The 24460-nt window shown below is 38.8% G+C and overlaps 1 protein-coding gene across 14 annotated transcripts in view; it reads right to left on the reverse strand.

Annotated features, from left to right (window-relative positions):
• msi2b (musashi RNA-binding protein 2b) overlaps positions 1-24460 on the reverse strand; it is a 256557-nt gene that overhangs the window by 15002 nt on the left and 217095 nt on the right. For 4 of the 14 annotated variants that reach the window (XM_046040310.1, XM_046040307.1, XM_046040309.1 and 1 more), the window contains exons 11-12: positions 15758-15877; positions 732-911 (exon numbers count right to left, since the gene is read on the reverse strand). The exons of 1 other annotated variant lie outside the window; for it this stretch is intronic. In XM_046040310.1, coding sequence (XP_045896266.1) covers positions 732-911; positions 15758-15877 — 300 coding nt within the window. Of the gene's footprint in view, positions 1-731; positions 912-15757; positions 15878-21177; positions 22303-22392; positions 22592-24460 lie in introns of those variants that run through there. 9 more of the 14 variants (XM_046040311.1, XM_046040313.1, XM_046040317.1 and 6 more) reach the window with 6 other exon arrangements.

The raw sequence follows: 24460 nt of genomic DNA on the forward strand, positions 1-24460 counted from the left end.
TTATTTTTATGCATTGCATGCAGATCCTGAAATGTCAGTGTGCAGTACATTTTATTTGTCAGTGGATTCTCATGCCAGGCATCTGAGAGCTCTGATTACATAAGAACATCAGAAAAAGCACACAAGATGAAAATGTGCTTGTGTTGTAGAGTAATGGCTGTATTATACAAAAATGTTGCCTTTTAAGTGTCTAACATTTGTACAGCATTTCCACCGATTTCTTTGCTAGTTAGACTTTCACACGCAAATAACACAAGCAATCATTCTTACACTTGAAATACTTAAAGGGCTCGACTAAAACAAATGACACTCACTCCCACACTTAACTTGTTCCTTTGCTATTCAAAATTCACATAAACTTAAGCTCTGTTAGAGAGGCCAGTGTACTCTCAGACATCATCAGTAGTTATTTTGTTCACATGCAAATGAAGGATTACATTTTGTATGTGTCGGCCCCTTATGTGCAAGCAGGGGCTGGAACATAACTTCACAAAGAAACATAAAATCTACATTAAAAATTGAAAAAAGAGGGAAGAACATGCAATGCTATTTTGTCAGCAAGACTTTTTAAAATAGTTTTTCTGAAGGGCGGGGGGTAGGGATTTTTTTTTTCCTTAACAACAGCAAGATATAATGTAAAGAAAAAGAGATTAGATCATCTGCATGGAATAATGTCATGAATCAAAATGAAAAGTCCAAAAAGTGGATGAGATAGATGCGCATATACAAACCTGGGTTCTTAAATTGATCCGGGCTGTGTAGGTGCTGGAGGGGGGAGTTGCAGGCGGAGGTGGCATGCTCACTGTGCAGCATCTGAGCCGCTTGGGGCCCCAGGGAGCCATAGTCAGCAAAGGAGCAGGGCCCCCCCCTCTGGTCACTGGGCGCAGAGTAAAACCCATAATCGGGGAGGCCTGGGAGATACAGTATAGGGTGGGGAAGGGGAGGGGAGGGGACTCCAACATTGTGGAAATCAACTTTTTCATTGTCAAAGTCAATGTCCAGATTGAGCATAGCTTGGTGGTGTCACACCATTTTTAGGTTACATCCTTGCATTTTGTCTGCTTTAATTGGCCCTCCCTGCCCTCCCCCCCCAGCAGCTCCTGCCATGTGGCCAGGCCCCTTTGGCTCATGTCTGTGTTTGATACTCTCAGATGTAACTTATACATTAGCTGTACAATAATGGATACACACTAAACAATGAAGACCTCCTCAATTAATCTAATGCCTTTACATGATTCAAATGGTCCAATAACAATAAATACAAAATACACAGTAAGGCCAAAGCTTTGATATTTTGGCTTTTGCGTAATTGACCGGTGTCCTCTTTGTTTTCTTGCAATCATCAAGGAGTGAGATAAAACTGGAGAATCATTAAAACACAGGTCAATACATTTCTCATTTCAAATTGACAATTCTTCGTCGACATACCTGAAGGAAGCGTTTGTCATTTAAATGAAAATAAACAGAAAGTGCACCAATCAATGATTAATTTAAAGCCTCTTTTTTTTTACCAATAGCAACAGATGATACGTTTTTTTTATGTGAATGAGACACAGAGACATCAGTGTTTATTGATGATGGGCATTCTGAAGTGCACTAAGTACTCTAAGCACGTCTCAGATTGGCCTCTTCGAATGATTCTCTCTTTGACACAGATGGTGGATTATCAACAGTTTAGAAAATGTCTTTTAGCAATAAGTCGTGCTGACATTTATTGCTTGTCCTCTTAATCTGAGACAAGCTGCTCATATAAAGACTGCAATTAAAAGAAACCGCTCCTTCTCACACCTCTTTGATAACAGAGCTAATCTACTCAGGAGGGACTGCGATTGGTGACACCGGCTTTTCCATGCTGGGTTTCCCCTGCTGTGTGTTTGTTTTTTATTTGGGTCCTGGAGCGAATAGCCATTCAAAGCCACTTCACCTCTACCCATTCAGAGTGAGACAGTCCACTTCTGCCAAATGGAATGTAAGCACCAGCCATGTTTCTCCCCGCCAATGCTTTTTAGCACTCTGATCTCACCACTTGTGGGCTTGTCTGCCCACTCATCAAATTATAGGTTCCAAATACGGCAGGCTTCCCACGTACGTCACATAATGCCTGACACACTGAACAAAGCTCAAGAACCAATCATTCCATTTACTTCACTTAGACAAATGTCACTGAAAATTGATTGGCCTTGCTAATGAGGGAAACTGGATCAATGGAATAATTATAATGGGGGAAAAACATTTGACAATAGCACAAACAATGCTATCGGGAATTCATAAAGAAGCCAATCCCAAATATATCACCAGTTCAGAGCAGTGTACAGACGGGATCCAAAAATTAGGCATTAGGTTCCATTTGATCATTTTAATAACTTTCACTATATGCTTCACAAGTGAACATATTTGCAAAATCTACTTTCATATAAAAAACAATTTACCATAAACTACATTGTGACAAAAGACCAAATGTAATCTTTGAAGTGAAGTTGCAACATCTTTGAAGGGGTTAATATATGGTTTTTAATCATGAAAAGAGAAGATGTTTCTGACTGGTGACAGATAATCATCATCATAATAATAATTATTATTATTTAGACCAAGCCCACATTAAAATAAGGCTATTATAGGTATTATATCAAAATAATGTCAACTATTAAACAGTCAAAATTGGATGGGGAAGTAATTTCCATTGGAGACCAGGTTCTAATTGTAAGAAACTGCACAAGATTAAGCTGGGCAGACACTGTGAGTTGCTTAAACTTGTATATTGTGTTAACTCACATTACAGGTTTTAATTGGCCTTTCTGCTCAGCCAAAACCTCCCACTTTCATGCTCACACTGAACAGATCAATTGGCTGGCCATGACGTGGACGCTTACGCTGAGCGTAGACACGGAACCCCCGATCGGTTTTGTCCATTGACAATTTTCAAATGAAGTTTAAGAAAACAAGACAACCACATACTCGACTCGTTTTACAAAAAGTGTGAAATTCTATTACGAACAAAAAGACAAAAAGTAAGCTGTAGATGGCTGGAAGATGCAAACAAAATGGTCTGTCAGTTCTGCAGCGAAGATAGACAACAGTTTTAACCACAACATGTAAAATACTATACTATATATTATATGTATAGCTAACTACAGTTGGTAAGGGATATTTTGATAGCATTGATATTGGACTATGGAGCTGCTCAAACTACAACACAGCAGATGGAAATTTGTGACTATGAATTTAGCCTGATTAAAAAGTTTGTCAAGTTCATAATCCGACAGTGACTGGCCAGCTTTACGCAAAGTTCAAATCTCATTAAGTGTCATTCAAGTCAAGTCTCAAGTCTTTGAGCTGGAGTCCAAGTCAAGTCTCAAGTCACTCGTGGTTAGAATGAATGTTATATCACCTGCTGCGTTCAATCCAGGCTGCTTATAAAACTGCATAGCTATAAGGGATTCTGTAACTGTAACCTGTTTTTCACTTACAGAGCTCAACCATGTAATGTGCAATGCAATTAATGACAGCTTATAAACTACTGTAAGTCAACACATTCCCCAGACTCTCAAACCAGTGTCACGCTATAACTAAATAAAATTGTAATGTTACATGATCAACAATAAACCTGTAACCTGTTTGCAGCCAACGTTATAAATTAACATGATGGCAGCCAGCGGGACGTAAATGGTTACGTCAATAGACTACCAGTAGTTTGGCAAATAAACACTCATTCATCTTTTCATAACGAACGACAGTCGGACCTAACCTCCAGTAGGTTGTAGCTAAAGCAAGAAGCAAGCTAACGTTAGATGGCCAATGCTGAGCTAAACATGTTTACTCACCACAGGTTACTAACTTATATTGTGTTATTGTGTTGTACGAAGTTTTAAGCCAAAGTTTATGATGAATGGCACAGCAGCTGCCGCTGTTTGTCCTCTCTCATGTGTGGTCATGCGCATAATATGTGTTAGGTAGGCAGGTTATAGATAATGGAGGTAGTGGAATAACAGCCTACTCATCAGACGTTTCCTAAAAATAAACATTGTTCACGAGTCCCGCACCTCAAGTCCGAGTCAAGTCTGAAGTCTTTTGAAGACGAGTCTCAAGTCGAGTCTGAAGTCACTGTGTGTGTGACTTTACTCGGTCTCGAGTCCGAGTCTCAAACTCGAGTCCCTATCTCTGGCACTAGGTGATGTGTAAGTGGTGACATACAATAAAAAATGTTGCATACATTGTACTAGATTGTTGACATTAGCCAGGTAATGAAATTTGAAATATTTTCAGACACTGCATGCCACGGCATTGTCCGCAGGTGTGGCAGGCTCAGGTAAGAGACTGGCTTTGCTCCCCGACTGGAGGCAGCTGGACAAGAGTACAATTCAGACACTCCCACAAACATACAGGCACACATTCTCAAAGCCATATATTTTCATCAGTGGCGATCTGATCAGTTATGCAGGACGAGACTGCGCAGTGTGTGCCCACAGCTGCATTAGTATCACCGATCATATCACTGTGCCTCAGACCTTCCCACTATTAATATTCACACAATCTATCCAGAACAATGGGCCTTTCTTGGACTTCTTTTTTTTCCAGTGGCCACTAATTGGATGTAATTACTCATCTACAAAACAAATGAGCGTGCTGAGGTTGCCTTGGAGACTAGATCAGGGGACCCAGCAGTGCGAATCGTTAGCAGGGCTTCATTTATACCGGTAATTATCTCCCCTGTCCCCACCCTCTTTCCCTTCTGCCCTCTGTGACCAAAGCTGGCTGCCAGGCGATGGCGAGGGGAGTGTCTTGCAGTCATCTGTTACTGACATCATCGGGGTGGCTCTCTTTAAGTGGATAAATGCCCTGCTCTTGTTCCCACTTTGCCAGGTGACTGCCTTTAAGGAGGAATCACAAACCTTGAAAGTACTGCTGCTCTTTTCTCACTAGTTAGAAAATAAAACTAATCACGCTGATGATAAAATATAGCGTTATACTTCCTGGCCTGCTGGGACTTGAGAATGTGAGAAATATTTTCATAAGTTTGTCAGTGTTCTGTGCCCAAGTTTGCGATTACCCTTATTATAAATCACGCAGAATCTCAACACATTAACTAACACATCAACATTAACAACACAAACTTTTAAAGGCACAATCTGTTTTCCAAATGTTAACAATGTTAACAGTAACCTCACCAGCAGAATTAAAAATGCTGCTGGAAACTGCTATTACCCAGAAAATGTATTAATTAAATTTACTTTCACTAAACAACAACAAAACCTGTATTTGTAACACTTTTTGATGCTATTACATGTTGGCTAAAATCATTAATGTGTGCAGATGCATCAGTTTAAGGCCTTTATTTTGATCAAAAATATGTAGCCTTTTCATCTATAAGTCGATTCTTTGAATATACATAAATGTACCTGTTATTTCTACAGTCAACAAATAGGGAACACTGGGAATTGGGATATATATAAAAAAAAATCTATTAACAAAGGTTCCTCCCTTTCCCTCGCGGCGCCAGTGAGATTCCTTGGTGGCCATCAAACCACATCACTCTACAGAAGATGTCAATAAACCTGACATGCTGCTTCTCAAATTAGCTTTGAATCTTAGAGCTACCATAATTAGCTTTTCCATTTTCACCAATGTCATTTAAAAATAGCGTGAAAGAAACTAACAGCTCTTTTGCTGTCTAGCCTTGCTTTCACTTTCCATTTGAAATAATCTTTTCTGAATGAATGGCTGAGTAATTAACAGCACTAGACACCCTTTTCAGAGAGCACAGACATTTCATAAATAATACATATTTAATGTCTTGTCATTTTGTGTTCAGAGAAGCTTGGCTAATTAATTTTAACAGATGATTTCTTCTTGCATTTACTCACCCATACTCATGCCTCTGTTTTTTTTTAAACTTTTCATTTCATGCCTGCTTTTCCCTTTTCTTGTCGTTCTTTCCAGTAACGGACAAATTCAACAGAGCTACTGATTTATATTTACTTTTAACATTGGTTGGGGAATGATTGTGGAAAGTTACAGTGGAAGGAGAAATGTGAACACTGAATCATGGGCAAAACAATGTGCAACTGTGTAGTAAATCAGCGCTTATTTGCACACTAAATGATTTTAATGCAAATTTTAACCTGTGTGGGATCTGGTCTAGCTGGGACTAAGAAAGGAAGCTTAGTTATCTACAGTCGGCACAGATTATCCTATCGTGAGCAAGCTCAGAGCTGACAGCCCTAGCCTTTTGGTTGAACACATGTGGTAAAGAAATCTAAGACTCACTATGAGTGAAATCTGAGGGTGGTGCTGGCAACATCGAATTTCATTTAGATACAGGGGGAAGGGAAATGTTAATTAACTGGAAGAAGAATCATGCAATATTGTAACAGAATTTTTTTTTTTCAAATCTTTCAATTTGGAGGCATTTACCTCATAAAACAATATATATATAATGCAAACAAAGCAGCAAATACTGTACTGATTACGAAGGACACAACACATACTTTATTCATAACTGAATTTATACAACTGACGACAAAATACCTTACTCCCATTAAGCCTTCAGTAAGTTTTCTTTGGAGAGTGTGCTGTGTATGCAGCCCCTGGAGGGCAGAGCGGTGGTCCCTAAAGGCCTGTGCCTGTAACCTCAGAGCATCTGCTATCCACAGCTGTGAAAGCCACCGCTTCATGGTGGAGGCGCAAAGGGACACTTTGCCCTCTACAATGTGTCACATCTTTCCCTGGGCCTTCAACAAAAACCCAAACAGAATGGCCTTGGCATGCCTGCTCATGTTATTTTGCACCAAATACATGTAAAGCGCCCCTGGCCTCAGAGCTGAGCTCTGCAGATTAGCATCTGGGACAAATGGACCTGAGCTCACTAAGAGCCAGATTGATTAAGACCATCGCACACAGCCAATCCTGGTCTCCTTTCAGGCACTGCTGATGATCACAGAGCTTGTTGGGAGGAAATTGATAATGATCTTAATTTGGAAATGTCTGTCACATGAGTTTCCTTTTTTCATTGGTGAAGAAAAAAGAGGTGGGAGAAGAAGTGAGTCGAGTAAAATAGAGAAAAGAACAAAGAATAGGAACAACGAACTGAGGAGAGGAATGGGTTCTAAAACATGTGAAGACCACCCTGAGTCCCATAAAACTGGCAGAAACACCTCTCCAATTTATACTGCAGTCCAATTTCTGCACAACACTGACCACAGCCAACTCCATTTCAGTTTTGAACACCTGAGTCAAGTCAGACATTCTGTACATAGCAAGTGCCCAGACCTCTAAAAGCAGCTGAATGGGGCTTTGTGTACATTGCAGGTAGAGCCGAGATCTAAGACTGACATTTGAGCTTCCCAGAAAGCTCAGAGGGACTCAGGAAAACACTCAACCAGAGTAGACTGGGACCTGTGAAGTTCCCTGGACTGTCAGAACCATCTTCATCACTTGCATTCCTCTCTGTTTTTATCTGACAATGCTATAGCACAGGAGATTTCAGATAAGTCTACTTTAAAATGAAAAAAAAAAAAAAAAAAAAACACAAAACGAATTATAACTAGCCTCCTTTTAAAGCGTACACAAGTATAGTTTTCAGTTTCATTAGCTGTCCATTCATTTAAAGTCTTCAGAATAATTGTTCAGTATGCATATCAATAAGTAAGCTGGTGTTGACATACATGTCTAATACTATCTCTCAGTCTCAGTTAAAATGGCAACTGTGGCTCATGGGTTCATCCTTCATATCAACAGCAGAAGTGTATTACACTTGCCCTAAATTGCAGCCCATGTAATGGTGCATGCATTAGTCATCTCCAAATTAGCTATTTCCTCCTGCTTTACTATGCAGATGCTCAGCCCCTCTAACAGATATAATGTGACTGCCCTTTGTATCCTCCAGTGGAACCCTTTAGTCAAACAAAAATCAGGTACAAATCCGTGGTACCTTCTTATAAAGCCAAGCATGGGCTTGCACCTCTCTACCTCCAGGCAATAGTAAACTCAGTGCAGTAGCCACTTCTCTCGGATCTACTTCTCGCCTGGAGCCACAGTCTCTTAAACATCCTCACAAACACTAGTCCTTGTTCTTGCTCTGTAACTGTGCAACATACTCCTCGTAGAGATCAGGGCAACAAAATACCTCACCATCTTCAAATACAGACTGAAGACCCACATCTTCAAAAAGTTTCTGGACTGAAACATTGGAGTCAACTTTTACTAAATTAAACCTGTTGCCTAGCTTGTCTTAGAAGTAACCACAACTCGGTGTTTTGTTTTCCAACTGTGATAACTGGCACAGTTTCCTGCCTTAAAATGGGAAATTTGTCTGCAACTTGACAACTTGTTGTTACAAGCTGTCAAAACTATAACCAGCATACTTTTCCATTAAGTAACTATTGTATTTGTTAGTGAGAAAAGTATGATGACCTCTTGTGTAACATTTAAATGTAAATCTCCTAGAGAACTACTACTACTAGACATCAAGGGAAGCAGTTGCCAGAATTAAAAATTGTAAGATTAAGTATGATATTCTCTGGCAGCTTAAGGAAATGTTCAACATATATGTAGGATACACAGTATCTTAGCATAGTTTGAGTCTACAGCTTTTCTTGTTATGGTACACAACTACAGCTGCATCTAGGGTATAGTTTGTTGCAAGTGGCAGGCCACAGTGAGAAGTCCAAAATACACCTTGTCATCAGCAGTGGTCTGTCACAGAGAGGGAAGTCAGCATGCTGTCATTTTGTTTGTTGAGCTTTGGGAGTAGGGTGAAAGTGCCCTCTGTCAGGGATGGAAAATGTCTTCCACATTTTCATGGCTCTCCCTCTCTCTCTGTGTCGCTGACAAACAAGTGTCACAGCCCACACGGAGGCAATATCTACACAAAAATGTTTAAAACCCCCTATAAATCTAAGTAAAAATTGTCGCTCAAGAAATTTATCTTGTTTTTTTTACATTTAAATTCTGTGGTTTTAAATACCACTTTTAGTGAAATTGCACCACTCGTGCATCCCTCCCGCTGGGTGAAAGCAGACAAAGAATATAATATGTGGTGCTCTATAGGAACTGTAGGTGGAGTCAAAGCACAAAGAATGTACACTTACTTAATACATGAAGTAAAGAAAATCCTCATCTGCACTAAAATTAGAGAACTGAGCAAAAAATGAAACCTCTAGAATTGCTATTCCTGAGTTGATTTTGGACTGTGTGCTGCAAATTAAATCGTCAGATAGGATGGAGATACAGCAACATCCCCAGACATTACATGGAGAGGAAGGTCAAGCCTAAATAATGTGTGTCCTCTGTTCTGTCTGTGTCTGTACAGAGAGAAGAGACCATTGGATGTATTAATCCATGTAGTATGTTTTTGGCATCATCTGAAACACATAATACATCATCAATAAATCATTTTCTCACTCTGTCAAAAAGCCACAAACCACAGAACGAAGAACTGCACTTGTTCTATTGTCAAGATGCAGTGGTGAAGCTTTTCTCTAGAGGGTAGAACAGTTAATAAATGGTGGCAATAAAACAGGATACAGCTGATGTAGGTAACAACCTACAGATATTTTGAGTTCAATCAAATCTCATTCATATTCCACATTTTCTTGCTGTTAATGTGATAGTATTCAGTTTCTTCCATTTACTGAGGAAGCATAAAGATTTCACTGAGTATTATTTTCCTTTAAACTGCCTCATGGCTCTTTAAACACTCTAAAACAGGCCCATGATGTCACTGTTTACCACTCTAACCACCCCGCCCCCAACTCCTCACCCCCTGTTCATAGTCATTTGCTTGTCTCCTTTCCATTTGCAGCTGTCAGAATTAAACTGTACATAATGGTTGCCATCACGTCTCTTGCTTCCTGGCTGCTGCTAACCCCAAATCAACATTCCTGCTTCTTAGTGATGTTCATTGCAATTGTTGGGCAAATTGTTTGTTTTGAAAATGCAAAATCAAATAGCCCGATGTGAAAGAAAGAGCATCTGATTGGCTTCCAGTGTTCCCTCTGTTGATTTGAATTAAGTGCAAATGAGGACAGGTGGGTGAATTTATTTTGTCTGTATGTGTGTGCACATGTGGGTAGTATGCATACACTACAGCCGCTTGTATTGTGACTGTATGTGTGTTCATGTGCAAGTGTGCTCATCTTCAGGTATGACAGCACACATCATTAAACAACAGCTGTCTACTGACTTTGTAGTTGTGAGTGGCTGCACAAACCGGACAATATCTGAAATACAATTAAAACAAATTTTCACCAACATTGAAGCTTGTTGGTGAAAATTTGTTTAATTGTAACTCAGAGGTTGTCCGGTTTGTGCAGTAGGTATGTCTGATTAGGAAAGACACTCTTCACTACAGTCTGGAGGCTGTGTGTTCAGTCAGGGGAGCTAGTATTGACAGATATTGAATGATCTACAGCTGTAAGGGTGGAAAAGGCAGGGTGTCTAAATGAAGCCAACAAGTCAATCAATGCTGTGTTTAAGACTTGCATCCTGTTTTGGGAACAAATCTCTTAGCAGATAATCATGAATTTAATGGAGTAAGGGTATTGTAAGTTGATTTCGTCAAGACTTACTTGCTAACACAGAGGTACTGACGAATCTTTCTATTTGAATTTTTAAACATTTGTATTTACTCATATGCTGTACTATAGCAAACAAGTGCTGGGTGCTTTGACTCTACAATTATCAGGTAATCACAGTACATGAGGTTGGTGCTGGCAACAACAACTTTCATTTAAAAAATTTCAAAAAGTACATAAAAAAGTAAAGAAGGGTGGTAGAAAAGAAGAAAACATGACTCATGGCTATTACTGCTTCTTACTTCCTTCAACTTTTGACTATTTCAAGGGACAACCCACCTTTGTACTAAAACATTGAGCCACTTGACATTTTACTGTACCATGGATGGTGATCATAATCATATCAATCAAATGACAAAGAAAACAAATTTCTTATAATTATATAATCCATATTAATTATTATAAAATATTCTTCTGGCAGCCAAATATTTAGACAAATGCATTGCCTAGTTTCCAAAGATAATCTATCCAATTTTTTTTTTAAAAACTTCTTATTTCCTGAAATGTTTGATGCATGGAGATTTCAAGGAAAAACAAATCGTAATTTATCCAATTGTGTTTGGAAAGTGCAGATTATGCCTGTAATAAATGTACAGTTGCATACACTGTGCACCCTTCACTGCTGCAGTTCATACTACCTACATTTAAAATCAGGGTTAAATTATTCTTTTATTTGTGTTTATATAAATTGCACAAAATTTAAAGTAGGTGTCAAGATTACAACATTTATTTTCTGTAATTAAATTGTTTTGCATAAAACTTTGGAAAGTGGTTCTTGGGTCTGTTTTGCATGGAGCCTCCTGGAAATTATACTGTGCTTCAGATACATAAGTACTCTTTTGCAGTGTTTTTATCCAAGTTTAAGGCGAGACACACAGGCAAAAACATTGTTTGGGTGTGTTTGTGCTTCTATAACTGTGCTTCTTTAATGTCTTCTTTCAGGCTAATGGAAAGGCAATGCCAAAAATACACATTAAGGTGTTTATTTTACTACACGTCTATTTGCAACTGTAGATTTCTCCTAAATCAACCAAAAGTTGGCATTAGATAATGTCTAATTTGCATATTTAAACATACAATTTCAGAAAAAAGTAATACAAAAAAATGACTGTCTCAATGTAAGTAATTAACTGGGGAAGTTTCATTTTGATATCTATTAGTAGTCACCTGTAGTGTCTTGTCTAAATGAAGTGTTACCACACTTATATAAGTTATCACAAAATGTGTTACTATGAGCCAGAAATCTCCTCTTCAGTAGCACTTACATACATCAAACTTACCAGTTTAATTCCTATCTATATTCTTAAGGTTTTTACAGAGCGGTTTGTTCATATATAAATCCTTGATTGTTTTCTAACATTTGGTTCATTTAAACTTGGCAAAAAGTGTTTAAAAGAGATATCCAAAATGACCTCTGTATAAACCTTTGACTCCAATATGTTAACAAAATAAAACAAGAATGTTGAACTGGCTTTTTAATGTTAAGATTTCTGTTCTCGAAATGTATGCAAATAAGAGCTTTAAATTATAATTTTTAAGTAGATAATGCATCATTTGCATATTTAAACAATTCAACTAAGGAAGTTTCATGGTGATATCTGTTGTTTACGCTATCCACCTGTAGTGTCTCCCCTTAAGCCAAGTTGTAGAGATAACACCACAGGGTGAGCTGCAGGCTAGCCAGACACAAAGCAGCTATGTGAACAGAGTTGATGTTGGTGTGATTATTAAACCTATAACTTCTGTTAACAGACAGAAATACCACCTGGTTGAAGACTTCTGCAATCTGCGGAAGGTACACACACGTGTGTGTATTTTAAAACAACGTATGGGTGGCAGCATGGATGTATAATAAGACCTGGATACAGTCTTGTTTCCAATTTTTCCCAATGGCTAAGGTAGTTAAGCAAAAAAATCCCACCAAAGGTCAATTATGACTATATTGTAAATTTCCATGGAGGTTTTGTATTTGTAAAACTTTCCAAAAGGTTTGGGTTAGTTGTGTCATTGTCTCATCAAAATGTAGTCCATGGGCCAAGCAGGAACTTGCTGGCGGGGCTAGAGGAAGAAAGACTACTGCAGATATTCAGAGGGACACACATGACCCGGAAGTAAACCTGGAAGCTAAAAACTTTTTTGGTGTATGTGCCAGGCGAGCAATTCTTATTGGACAGAACAGTCATCATCTTTGGGTCTGATATCCGATACTAATAATACATCCATGGGTAGCAGCCCACGTTACTTACGAGTATTGGTAGTATTTGGTGTTGTTAGCTAAGACCTAAAGCTAAAACTACCTGGTATAATACACAGTAGGATGCACGCTTTTGATTTGATTAAAGTGACTGAGGTGATGGGCATTCAAAAGACATAGAGGACCAACAAACTCTGCTTGGACACTGTGAGGAGTAAGTTAAATGTCTCCCATATGCTACAGATACGCTCTGAACTGTTGCCACCAGCCAGAGCACCTTGTTGGACTGTTGTAGTGTCCAACCTGAAATCTACTCACAGCTTTTCCCCAACATTCCTCGTCTGTTCTCCATCTTTCCCTTGCTCATGCTTCAGATAACATCCCATGGACTTGTGAGTACAAACTAACATTGTGTAAGAATGTGTATTTTATTTTGGCAGCTTGCACTAGCAGGTGAAGCAGGCACTTTTATTTTTGGTTAAAGCGCATTCTTTTTTTTCCCCGGTTGTAGTAAGCGTGAAATTTTTGGAAAAGATTAGAAGGCAAAGTGCTTTTGTAAGAGGTCTTCTTATTTATTTGATATGTTTTCTATTATTTTAAGTGATTAAAAACGTGTGTTAACCTTTGAGTTTCTCTTCTAGAATGCAACATTATAGAAATATATATCATCTGTGATTACAGATTTTAATGTATTTCTGTAAAAGATGCAGAGCTGTCCCCTTTGAGTCTACATGTGTGTCACAGCTGGATATGTACAGACCAAACTCCACGAAGGAGAAGTGGTCAGCGTAGCAAGAGTGCGTTAATAGCACCCATTCTGGTGAAGTGAAAGTGTGAAAAGTTCTAACAAGGTCATAATAATAATTATTTAGTAGTTTGTTGTTTGAAAACAAGTACATTTATTTTGTTTACAAAATCTACAAAAACTTGCTCCTCATTGAGGCATACTGTGTTTTACCTCCAACAAGACTAAATAAATGAAGCACCATCTGAATTCACCTGCCATTTTTTGAATTTAACTTGCTTTCATCAAAAATTTCACAGTGTATAGTTAATAATATTAATGCTCTATTTGTGTGTCTCACGGGGACCTGAATGAGCTACATCATCGAGGGAACGTCAGTGCTGACTGGTCTTGATAATGTGCCTTGTGCATGCTGCATTCTCCTCTGACTGACACACGCCCTCAGTCTGACGTATCCTTCTAAACTTTTCAAACGTCTTTCAAAGACTTTCTGTGAGACTTAAAACACTGGAACTAAATCAACCTACAAGTGCATCAGCCTGGCTTAGATAATCAAACATGGCTGCTGGGCTGACACGACTTGTGCAAGGCTCTTTTTACTGTCTATCTGTGTACTCCAGTATGTGGTGTGTAGTATTGACATTTTAATGGAGTGGGGAATTTTTTGAAGTTCATGGTTAAATGGACTGTATTCATTAATGAGATACTGAGCTGCACGTTAAAATTGTCATGAGTGTTGTTTCAGAAGTTTGTCATTTTGGAAACTGTGATTACTTTTTTAGGGGGACAATGAGTGCCAGTGCTGTGTGGTGTGTGTATGTAAAGCTTAGTTAAGTATGTTCCAGAATGAGTGTTGTGTCGGAGCTGCGAAGGATTTTTAAGCGAGTTGTTTTTCCTAAATAAATGTCTTAACAGACATTTTATGGAGGTTAGGTCTTTTGAAAACGGATATTAAACACATCACAGGGTCAACTTTGTTTTTGTGGAGGGAACGACATGTTTTTCACCTCTGATTTGGTTTACTATGATCACATGCTTAAAGTGGCAATCATGAAGATTTTCATTTAAATAAATGTCTGTTTAGTCAAGTCTTATAAGGCAACAATGATGATTGAGCCACTGATGTAAGTATTGTAATATTTCTATATTTATAGTATTACGAACTGGGTATCTGTGGCGACATTCTTGAAAAAATGCTGTATTAAGTTACTGCTAATGCAAACCGAACATTTCCTACTGCTGCAGCTTCACATTAAAAGCATTAACTAGCTAAACATGAGCTGACATTTATTATGAAGCAGTCACAGGGAATGCGATGTGGTTGTCAGTGAGCTTGACACTGATTGCTACTGTTCATCAAAAATGTGTCTACGAAACAAGACGACTGTCATTTTGTACATTCTTTGACAGTGGATCAGTTTGAAATATTGCAGAGAGTAATGGAACAAGAAGGAGCAGCCACAGTGAGCGGTTAGATGAAGAGCTGCAGGCGACAGGCTGCACACCTCCAACTCCTCAGCGAGGTAACCGACTTCTTTCACTTTCACTGTTTGCAGACTCATGCCGTGTGCAGCATAAATTCACATCATGGTTGCTAACACAACGATGGAAAAAGGCCAATTATTGTCTGACTTCTTTATTAAAATGACAATAGTTTGTTTGGCTGCAACCAGGACTGAAATCTTAAGGATTGCCACTTTAAGTTAAAACAATATTTAAATGTACTCTGCTGTTACAGGAAGTTAGCAATACTAACAGGAGTTAGTTAATGTATTTGATTAATAAACATAAATCATCAAATGTCAACATTTTATTTGTTAAAATGTGAATTATGTTAATGATAACTAATTACTCAATGTAAATTTAAGGCAATACACGCAAAAGACGAGTTCGTAATAATGTGAAAAATTACTATTAAAGTTGATGCAACTCAGTCTCACTCAAGTCCGATGCAATAAATAATTTTCTTTTTAATGTTGATTATTAGTCTTACAGTTAGTCCTAAGTCAAAATACCCTAAAAGTTCACTAAACTTATTTGTAAATGTAGCCTAAATATTTTTACAGTGTAAGCACCATGTATTTAGATCTTGGATACAATCTCTACTGTATGTGTGTACAATGCAGTCAGTCGAAACTCAAATTGAGTGTATGCATGTGGGCTCGGGGGACTATGTCTATGGGGAGAAGCAGAGCAGGAGAAGTTGGAGAGAGCAGCAGCCACACAGAACATGAACAGAGCGTTTACCTGGCCCTGTGCTCTGTGGGTACGCCAAGTAGCCGCCTCTTCCACGGGCCCCCCTACCTGAGCCACGCGCTGCTGCTACCGCCGCTGCCGCCACCGGTCCGTACGCTGTCGCTGGGAAGCCTGCAGGCACATACACACACATACACACATACATCACTTCCTGCACATGGATGAGTACACCCCAGAGCTACAAGAGAACGTTGATACCAGCCCTGAGCTATGGGATAAAACTATAGCTGCCAGAGACAGGGGCTCATGTCAGGGCGACATCTATCAGAAGACTCTTACTGAACCCACTGTGATATTCAAACCCTGCAGACCCACTGATCCACACACAGAAACAGAAAGAGAAAGATAGCAATGAACTACTCACCAAATATTAGATTAAACTAAAAATTATACACTGTAGCTTTTAGGTACTTGTCATGATCATCACGAGGCAGATATAAAATGATATTAACACCATACAAGAAAAAATATTAGTTTATGATTTTATGATTGAAAACTTCATACACAGTAACGTACATTTGTAAAGTGATCATATTGGAATATTTACTATCAAACGTACTTTCATTCAATATCCTCTAAATTTTGCTTTAATAGAAAATGTCTGTCCAAACTGAAAAGGTGCAAATTCTTATTTCATCTATAAAACCAAGTCCCTGATTATATTATTTTATTAGTGAAAGCATTTGGCTCTGGGGGGTGTTTATGTGACATGCTTTGGATGAAAGATTACAGCCACTTCAGAGCTACATAGATGTGGGCATAACAGCCCTACCTCTCGGGACTGTCCCTGCATTCTGCTCGGGAGTGCTCCCAATTACTGTGAGTTTCTATGGAATCAGAATCATTCACTGTAATGCAAGAGGCAATTCACTCCACGTTTTTTGTCGGGCTATTCAGGTAGACGACATACAGTAGAAAAACATTTCCCACAATCAGATGGAGACATCTGTTGGATGATTTGTAATTCAGATCTGTTAGCTTATGTGAAGACCGAACAAGTCTCTTTGCTTTTGCTCCTTTCTTCTTGTAAACAGTCTAAGGTAAACATTTATAGCTCTCAAACGCTGGGATTTCTGAAGCTTTAAGCTTTAATAATAGGTTTAGCCTTCAACAATCTGTCCAAATTGTCAGTTTATGATACATTAATAAGACCTAAATACCATGCAAATATAAATTCACTTCTTTAGGGGCTGATTATTTTCAACAAATATCAGCCTAATAATCAGTCTGTAATTAAGATAGCGCAGTATCTGTGAATTGTAATTACACTGTTGGCCTTAATGAACACTGAAGCTAGAGGTGGCTGACAGAGGCTAGTCCACACCCAGGGCCTGGGCTCTTCTCTCAGCACAGGAATGGCATGTCATTAGCAGTGATGAGATTCTTCACTCTGGGCTTCAACACCGTCTATGCCTAATCAGCCTCCTAAAATTATCTCCACAGGAAATGCTTTCCTCACTAGCAAAAAAATGATCTCCAAATTCCCTCAATTGGAGTTTTTCTTGATTTCTTTTTTAGCTCAGTGTGTGTGCATGTGTGTGTGTTTCTCCGATGTTTTGGCCATATTGCGGAGACTGTGGTTTAGACATTACAAAATGGCACAGGACACCTCAGAGGATTATTTTTTGAATGCTGTGGAGGTGAGAGGAGCACTAGCGGGTGACCTATTTTCCGAGTGAGCCTTGTACTGCTATTCCACAAAGAGGGGCTCACACAAAAGACTGATGAGAGGGAGGGAGGGTGGGGGAGGAGGTGAGAGGGCAGGGTCAGATGAGCCGCAGCCAAAGAGAAAAACACATAGCTTTTCATCAGCCGTCTGAGAAGGAGGTAATTCACAACTCTGTCGACACAATATGACCATGGATGTGTGTGTTGGGTGTGAGGTGCCACCATGCTGCGACTGGCAGGTAGGTGAAGAAGAGAAAGAAATGCCACTTTTCTCCCAAGTATCTAACAGCTCAGGAGAGAATAAGGGAGTAAGGCGGCATGGCGACAGGGGAAAAGAAATACAAAAAAGGCAACTAAAATCAGCCGCTTTTATGCCACTGCAGCCGCACCACAAGAGGAACTGATGCCAACAGCTCAAATGATATTCTCCGCCTCTTTTCACAAAAACACAAATCAACTCTGATACTATGCTAATGACGGCCACGCACCCCTGCATTTCCACTTACAGTGCCCCCACGGTTGCTGTGTGGAACAGTGTTTCACGCAGCACTCTCCACCTCTTTTTTCCCCCTCCCTCCTTTCCAAAGTGCTGAATCTATCTTCCCCTCGCTGCCATTGTCATGACACCCCCAGTGGACCCGCTGGCTTGGAAGTTAGTTGCGGGCAAAGTTGTGGTGAGAGATTAACTTTGCAGGATTAGGTGGGTTAATTAATAGATGGCTGCTGCTCATTGTTTTGTGCTCACGCTGTAAGAAGCCACCCAAGAGAAGCGCTGCAGCATTAAATCAATTTCATGGCCCTTTTATTACTGAGGAGATAAAGCCAATATTTAGCTTTCAATTCTTCACAATTATTGGGCCCCTGCTTTGCCACTTGAGTGGCTGCGCTTGGCTGGGGACAAGGACACATCTGTTTATGAGCTGTGGAGGCCCGGGGGCCTTGGTGTCCGGACTCCGGGGAACTGTCCTCAGCTTTTCTCTCCTCAAGCCTGTGCCACAGAAATTCAGCTTCCTTCTTCAGGATTGCACACAGAAAGGAAGAAAGATTAGACCTAAAGAAAGACGAGGACTGTCAAACATTGTACAGACATTTTATCCTCTCTCCAAGCCAAAGAATTGCATTCTCAACAAACATTAAAATAGTGATAAATAATATTCATACTCACAACAAGAAGAGTTGCAAATTTCTACAGAAATATTCTAGTTTTTATATTATATGTAGTAACTCTAAACTCCCTCCAAAAATCTTTAACTGACTTTGTATTCTGTCCTTACAGCTCTGACATTAACTTTATTTTTCTATCCATCCAAATCTGTTTACAAATATTGACCAATATTCAGAAAGCTATGCAACTGTTACCCTACATGTATCCATATCCTTTCCTAAGCTAAAGTAATTTGCAGAATCAGAATTGCATGTCCAATTCTTGGTATTGTCAGTTCTGTGCTGGAGGAGCACAATGTGCAGTCAGAGCACATAAGGCTCTATTTTCATGACAGTGTACAGCACATACTGGTGCTTTATGCCTGTAAAGTGGCATTTTCCTTGGGTGCACACCGGTTCTTTTCTACCTGCACCTGTATTTTTTGAGTCTCTGTGAACTTGACTGTACTGAAGTAGGAGGAGAGACGCAGTGGGGGCAGTGTCATAGCGATCGGCACAGTGAAATTTATGTGTTAAGGCTTCCTGGGATTTTTGCATGCACTGACTGCCTTCACAGACCAGGTCAAAAGCTTTATTTTCTCTATTATAAAACAGTCAAAACACTTTGCTGGATATCATACTGCGTTTAAAGTAGAGAAAAGGAGGTGATGTGATGGGTCAAATTAATTCCTACATCATGTCCACTGATGATGTATTCCTCCTAAGGTCACTGTGTTTTCAAGATACTCTGCAGTTGCATAGCACAATTTTAACAACCAAATGCCTTGAGATGCCTATGCTGGGCTCTAACCTGTTGGAAAACCCCAGCTATTTGCCCCTAAAACGCCTAAAATAACATACCCAAAATGAATCAGGAGTAACTCCTCAACCATTTGGCCTAAATGCATAATTCTGGTCTCCTTTGAAATGTCAGAAGCTACAGAATATAAATCCATTAAAAATTTAGTAAATTAACATGTTTATTTTACCATTACAGACTAAATGGAGATGCAATAAAGTAAAATATATTTTCATCCTCGCTCGGTAAAAAAGCTATATTTTTAATGCAATAAACCATCAAAACCATCACCAGATAGATTATAATGCAACTGAATAGCTTCTAATACACCTGGTGATGAAAATAAACTGAAATACTAAAACACTTATTTTACAACTTTTTCAAAATATACCAGGCAAATGTCCATATTTTGGCAATATTTACTGTTTAAATGTTGACTTTTTAGGGAGTTTAAAACACTATTTATGTCCATACAACCATATTCCAAATAACATAATGTTAAAATATTGATTAAAAACAGAGAACATTCCTGTGACCAAAACCACTCCCATGCTTTACAGGCGTGTAACTTGAGAATGGAACATCCCACAGTGATGGGGGGGGCACTTGTCTTCTCTGCAGAAAAAAGCGAAAGAAGGCAGGCACACAGCTCCCAGGTAATTGTAATAAGCGCCTGGTGATATTTTTAGCAACAATCAGCTGATTTTTAGACTGAAAATGTCAAAAACGGCAAAAGTCAGTCAACAGTTTCAGAGATCGCGTGCTGCCCCCAGTACCGGGGGTGTCGGTGCTCAACAGCCTGCATTTGTATTCTGTGTCAATTACTCCTGTGTACATCATCTAGTATAGACGTTGAAATCTGGACAGGAGGAAGGTGATGAAGCCGAGTCAGCTGATGCACAGTGACCCCTCCAAATTGACTGATATCCGTTATGATTTTGTTGTGTGGTCTTAACTTGTGCTAATTAATCCCTCAAACTGTAAACATTACCTCTGATTTTTCTCCAGATGCGCTATTCCTGATACATTTCTGCAGATCCTTTTTTTGCCAAACTGCCTTTCTAGCCACGGACTCACTTTCTGATCCTATTACTCAAAAAATGTCACAATGAAAAGTTGTTGCATTATGCATCAATAAGGTCCTATTTATGTCCTACCAGTCTGACAACAGCTTGACTGATGTTAATGTAATCTGTACTGTTCTTTGGCCCAAAACTGCCAGCAGCAGCTCCCGCGTCATTGACAAAGGAGCTCCATCAGTCACAGAGCAGTCCATTCATTTCTGCTATAAGAAGACTGTCAACTATCTAATGCACAGGAGGAGCCCAGGGACAGCTGATACTCTATGGAGGCCCTATGGAAGTATATGCCGACAATTTAATATCTCTAAAACTGAAAATGAATAGGGCCTAGCACAACACTAAGACTTAATTTTCAGTGGAGATCTCAAATGGTTTAAAGTAAGAAACACTGATAGCAAATGAGAAGGAAATTCCCAGAACTGCTTCAATGCTGCAGTTAACGTGGGTTAGCTTGCTGGCTAACAGAGTTTTAATGCTACGCTGGTTAACAAAGTAGCTTGTTTTGAAAAGAGGCTTGAGAAAAAGCCTTTCAGCCTGCAGTTTGTCGATTTTGGGGGCAGACAGAAAGAATGAGACAGATGAACAGTACAGAGCAGAGATGAGTGAAACAGATGAACAGAGGACAGCAGCCACATCAGTAAAAGAGGAAGACAAAGAGAAGAAAGGACAAAGACAACCAGAAATTGAGGGAGAAATAAGGCCAGGACACGGGTGTCTAATTCTGTAAGTTACTTTGGACAAGAAAAATATTTTATATTATACTCAGGTAAAACATATACTATAATATAAACTATTCGTCCACACCACAAAATCAAAGTAAGTGTTGTACAGTATTGTTACAATGGAAAATATATTTTGTGAAAACAAAACAGAAGTGGTAGAAAAACAATCTAAATCCCTTGCACTAGATGAGTACAAAAATACAGCAATGTTAAAATACTGTTAAAATAATCTTGCATTAATAAGTTAGTATTAAATTATTTATAATAAGTTATTTTATTTTTGTACAGTAGGTATAATGGAACTGCATCATATTCTAGGAGATAATTAAGTTGTTTGCATGTAAGATCATACATGTAATTTAAAAAGTGTCTAATACAGTTGTCACAACGAAAATAAGGAAAAAAAAGCTCATACTTAAAGTAAGTACAGTACCTGGGTGGATGAATTGTTTTATTTGCTACCCCTGCTGCTAAAATGCATAATTTTAAATTAAACTGCCATAACCAAAATGTATTTAATGATGGACTACTGATGTGTCTTGGTAAATTACCATTAGAATTGTATTTATTTATTCAGTTCCCCATTAAAACAGATACATGGAAACCAAACGCAAGTGTCATTAAAAAAAAAAACCCAGTCCTGTTGGATTGTCTTAAAAAATCTTATTATCCAAATATTTTTCCACTTGTATTATAAGTGTTGATGAATTATTCACATAGGTTTCACCACATAAAAGAAAAATAGAATACCAAACAGCACTGATGTTCAATACCAAAACCAAAGTGTTGAACCAGGTGGCCCCATTCAGGTTAAGTTACATGTTGTGGTTTACTGTACACATTCCTATTTAACTGAGTAGCTCATATAATATTTTAACAAAAAGATCTGATAAAATAAATTCAATGTCAAAAAATCGAGACAAATATAAGCAGTCATACAGGAGGGTGCATGTTTTTTCCTGTCACTGTATGACAGTAAGAAGGACAAGCCAGCGGAAATAAGTCTGTTGATAAGTCATAGCAGAGGCAGTGAAGCACACTGCCGCCTTCTCACAGGAGGAGGGAGGCATTCTGTCAGAGATGGAAAACTGACTCCACTTCACATTTTGCTTCATCAATAACCTTGGGTATGATATAGAGAAAAACAAAGAGACAAATAAATAAAACAAAAGACAAATAAATATATATCAAAGTAACAAAATAGACAACCACCTAGCAAGACATCTTTTCATCTTCAGACTGACAAGTGTTCCATTGTTGTCATCCTTCAGCGCTACTTTGTTGTTGTTGAAAGCATCTCTGGGTTGTTGTTATCAAAGGCATAAATCACAGTGCAGGAGAGAGCCAGATGGCTTTCATATGAACTGCTGCACACATGTTCATGTTCACCTCTCCTCTGATCAGCGGAGACCTACAGTACACACAGAGGTCTCCCCTCACATAAAATACAGAGACTGGTGTCTGGGAATGAGCCAGAGAGAGAGAGAAAGAGCATTTACATGCACACCAATAATTCAATTATAACCAGACTAATGCAATACGCATATTATTGCAACTCTCATGTAAACACCTTAACCGGGTTATCTTACTCACATTAAGGTCCTAATCAGAGTAAGCATAACTTGATTAACAGAGCTGGGTTGCTTGTCAATCATTCAAATTAATCTTGCCTTGTGTAGGTCTGATTTCTTTCAGTGTTTGGATTCTGTGCACGTGCCACAAAAGGTCACACAGTAAGCAGGACGCCAAGCTTATTTGAAACAGAATGGCTAGAGTAGATAGAGAAGATGGAAAATAAATAAATAAAAATTAAACAGTAAAATGGCAACTGGGAAAGTAAGGCTGCTACCAATGATGTAATAATTTTTCTGTTCTTAATGTAATAAAAGTTTCATTGTCATTTATTATAAAGTGTCAGACAAGATATCATTCCATAACACTTACCCTTACTGTTGGTTCTTTCAAATAGCTGCTCAAAAAGCTGACCAATCCTGACCCCTGAATCTTACTCTCTCTCTAGGAATTAAGACTATTTATTTGTTTGTGTAACTTGATGGTTAGACTTCTCTCCGGCCCTGCCTTCTACTCCATTTGAGCACCAAAAAAAGTGGGAGCATACATGTTTGCAAACAGACAATTAATCATTAATTAAGACTAATTATGTTGTAGGATATGAAGTCTATACCTCTTTGAAGATCAAATCTGTGTTAAGTGTATTTAATAACTTCCTTCAACCAAACTGGCATTATTATCCCTTGTGTTCAACTTTCAAACTCTTAATGTAAACGTCTAAACTGTAAAATACAGTATATAACATAACCTACAAAGATAACTTTTCTTTCAGTTTTAAAATTATATTAGAGGACTGTTTATGGTCCCTTTTTAAAAGAACTAAACATTGATCCTGTGCTGTACAGTTGAAAAAATGGAGGCACAGTGCTGGTGATAAAGACCAATCTCAAATTAAAAGTAACATCCACTCATTTACAAATATAAAAAAAAAAAAAACTTGAGAGAATAAAAATGGAATTATCTACTGAACAAAAAAGGTAACTCATCTTGCGCAGTGTTGCGGTGCCTACTTCCTAATCTTCAATCGGTTATCCTCAAACAAACACCTATGCTTTTTTTTGGCCAGTGTTTTGTGGGTTGGTAAATAATGTTCTTCATGAACTTGAGCTGGGGAACAGGCTAACCTATTGAATAGCCCATGACTTTTCCATAGCACAACTGAAAAGGAGATATCTAACTCAAAACCTCCTTTGGGTCTTCATTCATTATCCTTGTACAAATGGGCAAATGCTTCACCCAGTTGCCTACTCCTTATTGATAAAACTAGGTAATCCTTTTCCTCAGTACACCTGGCTCTTCTCCACTTTACGCTGGCTCTGGGAATGATTTGGTGAGCTCTGAATTATTTTCATCTGAAGGGAATCCATGAGTTTTTTTTTTACTGCACCTTTGAATTCCTTTCCTTGATTGTGCTGTAAGACCTTTGGTGGACCATGCTGAGACATCTTGAGTTCTGTGTTTACTTTTCAATTGTCTCAGCCATATGTATCTGCTAAATACATATACTATGGTCAGGACATACCTGTATGTGGCTCAGCCATGCTCAACTCTCCACTTGCCCATGTCAAGAAGGTCAGACTTAGCTACCAAGTTTCCAGCAAATGTAATTGCCTGGCGATTCTCACTGAGGGCGTAAAGTTGCACTATTCCACCACAGATGAACAAGAGCAGCACTCTGGGTCCTTGATCTCTGTTGCTACAGGGACAT

This window comes from Micropterus dolomieu, linkage group LG23, assembly GCF_021292245.1.
Source record: "Micropterus dolomieu isolate WLL.071019.BEF.003 ecotype Adirondacks linkage group LG23, ASM2129224v1, whole genome shotgun sequence".
Taxonomy (NCBI): Eukaryota; Metazoa; Chordata; class Actinopteri; order Centrarchiformes; family Centrarchidae; genus Micropterus; species Micropterus dolomieu.